The 5,310-nt window shown below is 32.8% G+C and overlaps 1 protein-coding gene across 1 annotated transcript; it reads left to right on the top strand.

The window, feature by feature from the left end:
• Positions 1-1,410: 1,410 nt before the first annotated feature.
• Positions 1,411-4,047, top strand: LOC147391747 (abscisic acid 8'-hydroxylase CYP707A2-like). Its single transcript, XM_086417229.1, has 6 exons — positions 1,411-2,120; positions 2,333-2,719; positions 2,816-2,990; positions 3,094-3,200; positions 3,304-3,422; positions 3,563-4,047. Exons 1-6 carry the CDS (start codon positions 1,596-1,598, stop codon positions 3,654-3,656), a joined length of 1,407 nt encoding a protein of 468 aa, XP_086273355.1. The 5' UTR covers positions 1,411-1,595; the 3' UTR covers positions 3,657-4,047.
• The last annotated feature ends 1,263 nt before the right edge of the window (positions 4,048-5,310 follow it).

Here is a 5,310-nt window from a genome sequence, read left to right as displayed (position 1 = left end):
GTAATTGTGAGGTTGTTTATAGGTCAAATTTCCGAGATGATGGAGGGTATTCAAATTGTCGTTAGGAGCCTAATGTGCACTTTTTGACATGATACTATATGCCTTGCAGTATTTCCTACGATCATATTCTAAGCAAATTGTCGTATTCCATGAAAATTGTCGTATTTTGCATGCAAAATTGTCATATTTTCATGATAGCTTCCCATGCAAATTGTTGTATTGTAATCAATACAAGCCACTAGCAAACGAATAATACCATTTTATCGAATGTGTGGCCCAACATGATTAATTATCCATTTATATTTTTTGAAAATTTGAACCTAGTGTGTTAATTTTGGGTATGCTCATGGGATGAGATTTTTTAAATCTATATTTATTGAAAATTGAAAAATACAAAATAGGAAAAGAGACCATCATGGTTTGATATTGTTAAACTCATATAATTCTTAGGGTTTTTACTAGTTGAGGATGTTGATGGATGTCTTCCATTATCCTTTCTTAAAGAAATGAATTAGATTGTCTAATTTGATTTCTAAGATCTTCTATTAATTTTATTTATTTATTTTTATCTTTTACATTACTTACAATCCATCTTTGCAAATAAGTAAATTAGATTCCCAAGACGTACTTCCATTTTCTATATTTTCAAAGCCTATCAGACATATGGCATGGTAATTTTGGCTTCTTTCTTCCCTTATTTAGTAAAACACCAAAAATTTAATAAAAACTATTTGCTTTTAAAATTTATAAATAATAAATTTGTGTGTATTTGAAAGGGGGGAGTGGTTATGCTCCTCTACTAGCCCTTGATCATTCTGGATCAACTTTGAGTGTGCTGACTGCCCTTTAAAAAGAACTCTCTTACCCTTAATATAATAGTTAAATTACAGAGTAATAATGTAATTATTGAGAATTGCATATCTTTACCTTTTTTTTTAATTTTATTTATAAACTTGAATTCTTCAATCTCTGTAAATTTAAAATCCTTTGTCAAATTAGGAAAGAATCAGTCAATGATTCTCTTTTCAAATCAAGGGGAATTTTTCCTTATCTTGACATATAATCATCGACCTTTTCAATTTGAGATGCATTCTTTCCACATGCTTCGTTGTCTATTGTATCCAGTATAATGAGTTGACAAGAACTTCTAACTACCATAGAGATTTCCTCGTTCGTGACATTACGGTCGGAAATTTATTTCTTGTTCTTACAAAATAATAAGTAATGGTTTGTTTCAAGATTAAACCTAAAAATTACAATTACAAGATAATATTGCCTCTAAGTTCTTCTCCCTCTCCCTTGAATTAAAATCCACAAAGAGACAAACTTCACTTTTGTAATATATAAATATTTTTTTCTTAAACTATTTAACCCTCCACCCCTCTTTCGTGGTTACTGTCCCTAGTTACGGTCAACAACCCGCTCTCTCTCTCTCAAGAACACACATAGCACACAGAAGGGTGAGCTGGAGGGAGAATCCATGAGTGGGATTCAAGCTGTAATTTGGAGTACTTCACCTATAAATACTCCTTCAAATTCGCTTATTTTTCTCATCCATTTTAAGCTCTCAACAAAACAAACTTGTGTGAACTCTGATGGATACCACAATCCTTCCATTCTTTTTCTTCTTTGTTTCTCTATTTTCTTTCTTTCTCTTAAACCATCTAGCCAAAAGGTTCAAGTGGTTGAGTGGCAAAAACTTGCCACTCCCACCTGGGTCCCTAGGCTTGCCCTATTTTGGAGAAACCTATCATCTCTACTCTCAAAACCCAAATGTATTTTTTGCTTCTAAGAAAAAGAAATATGGTTCTGTGTTCAAGAGTCATGTGTTGGGGTGTCCTTGTGTAATGATGTCTAGCCCAGAAGCTGCAAAATTTGTGCTTGTCACACGTTCCCATCTTTTTAAACCTACATTTCCTGTAAGTAAAGAGAGGATGATAGGTCCCCAAGCTATCTTCTTTCATGATGGAGATTATCATGCTAAGCTAAGGAAACTTGTTCTAAGGGCATTCATGCCTGAAGCACTCAAGAACATGGTTCCAAATATTGAGTCCATCGTTGTTGACTCTCTCCAGTCATGGGAAGGGAAGTTAGTCAACACTTTCCAAGAAATGAAAACGGTAATTAAGCTTCAAGTTCAACTCTGTTTTTTTTTTTTTCTTGTTGAAGTTTGTTCTGTTTTTTTTAATATGTGTCAAATTTAGCAAAAACCCACTGTTTTCATGGATAATTCAATATGGGTATTTGATAATTTTCAATTTTACACCAATTCTAACAATTGGTTTTTTTAATTTTTATCTGATTGTTCCTTTTTTTTTTTTGGTTCTTGCAGTACACATTCAATGTTGCATTACTTTCCATATTTGGAAAAGATGAGATTCTCTACAGAGAAGAGCTAAAAAGATGCTACAACATTCTAGAGAAGGGTTACAATTCAATGCCACTTAATCTTCCAGGAACCCTTTTCCACAAATCGATGAAAGCGAGGACAGAATTGGCTCAAATTGTTGCAGAGATCATCTCTTCAAGGAGGCAGAGGAGGGAAGAAAGCAAGGATTTGCTTGGATCTTTAATGGGTGATAAAGAATCTCTTAGTGATGAACAGATCTCTGATAATGTCATAGGTGCCATATTTGCTGCTAGAGACACCACAGCAACTACACTGACTTGGATCCTCAAGTATCTTGAAGAGAATCCCACAGCCCTACAAGCTGTCACAGTAAGAATCTTATTAATTATTCCTACCCATCAAAACCACCAAAACATCTCTCAATTATTTTCTTATAATTGGGGTTTTATTTGTGTTGAATTACAGGAAGAACAAGAGTCAATAATGAGGTGCAAAGACAAGTGTGATGGAGAGAAGTTTCTCACTTGGGCTGATACCAAAAAGATGCCAAGAACTACTAGAGTGATTCAAGAGACACTAAGGGTTGCTTCAGTTTTATCTTTCACTTTCAGAGAAGCTGTTGAAGATGTTGAATATGAAGGTTGGTTTGTACCCCATCACATAAAATAAAAATACCCTTATCTTAATTTTTCAAAAAAAAAAAAAAAAAAAAAAAATCTGATTTTTTGTTTTAATAATTTCAGGGTACCTCATACCAAAAGGATGGAAAGTTTTACCACTATTTAGGAGCATTCATCACAACCCTGAAATCTTTCCAGATCCAGAGAAGTTTGATCCTTCAAGATTTGAGGTAAGAAGGACAAAATAGAAATTTTATCTTTTTTATTTTATTTTCATCTTTTGTTCTCCACTCATGATGCTAAAATTATTAATTTTATTTTTCCAATCAATAGGCTGCACCCAAGCCCAATACATTCATGCCATTTGGCAGTGGGACCCATTCCTGCCCTGGGAATGAGTTAGCCAAGCTGGAGATTCTTGTTCTTCTCCACCATCTGACCACAAAGTACAGGTAACCCCATCTAAATTCCAAACAAATCCTTAACTTTCCACTTATAGGTAAATTAAGATTTAAGTATAAGTTACCTAAAATAGAAAGTTTACTACTCATGAAAGTCTTGTTTATTTATTTTATTTTTTGTTCATCTTCAGGTGGTCTATGACAGGGCCTCAAGACAGAATCCAGTATGCCCCATTTGCTCTTCCCCAAAATGGGTTACCAATCAGATTATCTCTCAAGAGCTGAAGTCCAAGATTTTGTACTTTTACATGAAAGGGAGAAGAAATATTGGGAAAATAATTCTAAAAAAGGAAACCAGAATATATATACATAAGAGTCTTTCATACCCAAAGGGGGAAAATTTGAAGGCAAACAAGATCCACCTGTTTTGTTCTTTTAGGAAAAGAAACATCAACTAGGGAATTTAGTTAGATACTTTTTTTTTTTTTTCCAATTATTATTAGTGTTGTAATAGTTTAAGAGAGTTGTAATAGGAAATCGGGTTCTTAGGTCTATCTTGATACATGTTTAGTAACCATAAATAACATGTAACATATACATGGAAAAAAACATGAGCATTGAGGCATATTTGACAAAATCTTTAATTCATAATATTCGGGAATCGTTTAAATTGACTTGGTACTTTGCTTTCGATCACCAAAATGTTGGGTACTTGTTCTTAAACAATGGAAATTGTGTACAAGAATGTTATTAAGCTCATAAGAAGAATGTGTGGTAATCCAAGTCCAAATAATAGCCTAAACTATAGAACCTTTCATTGTCACTTGGTTGATTTCGATTTTGATCTTTGAGAACAACTTAGAAGCATAAAACCTTCCATGAACCATGATAAAAAAGATAGAAGATTCACGTGATCTGGCTAAGCCTACATCCATAGAGATGAATGATTTACGTGGTTTAACCTAACTTATATAATTGTAGGTTTTCAAATCCGAAATCCAAAATGACATATTTTCGCTTACATTACATCAAATATCCTTCTTAGAATTTTGTTTGGTATTTGATGAAAAATATACCTTAATTCAAGAAATTACATGTCTCGATAGTATAATATTAATAACGACGATGATGTTCTAACTGCATGTATGTTTGGAATTATTAGCTTGATATCTTCTTGACACCATGTACTATGACATGAACATGTTTTCTAACAGGAGTGAATCCTTCACTCAAGTGATGGAATAATAGAACTCCTACCAAGTTCAACGTGCATTCGAAGAGAAGATGTGGCCCAATGAAAGGTTGAATATGTGGTTTAGTTCCTTTCATTGGAGTCAATAACTATTTTTTATTTATTCCTAATTCGTCATGCTTAGCCAATAAAAAAAATAGTTATATTCCGTGACACTTTTGAATTAATCTTCTCTTGAGCTTGATATGTAAAATTATGATATCTAGATGATTTTGACCAATACTTACTACTTAAAAATAAAAAAAACTTAAATTAAAGAGGACTACGACTTACTATTAATATTTTTATTCCTACTATTGAACCCTAAAGATACATTGTTTCCATGTCATTGCTTCTTCTTAGATATATATATATATAAATCATTAGGATTAGCTGACTTGGTAAGGTTGACCAGGTTTACTCCCCAGGTCCAGGTCACGCTTTCGAAATTCTATATGCCATTCCATCAAAAAGTGGCAATTATATTATATACACATGCAGGGTGGGATGGCACGTGCGGCCCACCAAAGAAAGAAAAAAAAAATATATATATATATACATATATATATATATATATATATATATATATATATATGGGTAGCGTTCAATGGCAAACTTTTTGGCAAAACATTTTTCAAAACATGAGTTAGAAGTTTTGAAAAATGTTTTGCCAAAAAGTTAGCCATTGAACGCTACACTATATATATG

The sequence above is a fragment of the Akebia trifoliata genome, chromosome 11, assembly GCF_017979445.1.
Source record: "Akebia trifoliata isolate Shusen 1 chromosome 11, ASM1797944v1, whole genome shotgun sequence".
In the NCBI taxonomy this organism is placed as follows: Eukaryota; Viridiplantae; Streptophyta; class Magnoliopsida; order Ranunculales; family Lardizabalaceae; genus Akebia; species Akebia trifoliata.
The sequence above is the reverse complement of the archived record's forward strand: the minus strand, read 5'-3'. Positions and strand labels throughout refer to the sequence as shown.

What these genes read in the sequence shown, in the direction of transcription:
- LOC147391747 (XM_086417229.1), top strand. Translation starts at nt 1,596, where the DNA reads ATGGATACCACAATCCTTCCATTCTTTTTCTTCTTTGTTTCTCTATTT. An exon ending in CTTTCCAAGAAATGAAAACG is followed by an intron (nt 2,121 to 2,332) that starts GTAATTAAGCTT and finishes TGGTTCTTGCAG; the next exon opens with TACACATTCAATGTTGCATT. An exon ending in TGAAGATGTTGAATATGAAG is followed by an intron (nt 2,991 to 3,093) that starts GTTGGTTTGTAC and finishes TAATAATTTCAG; the next exon opens with GGTACCTCATACCAAAAGGA.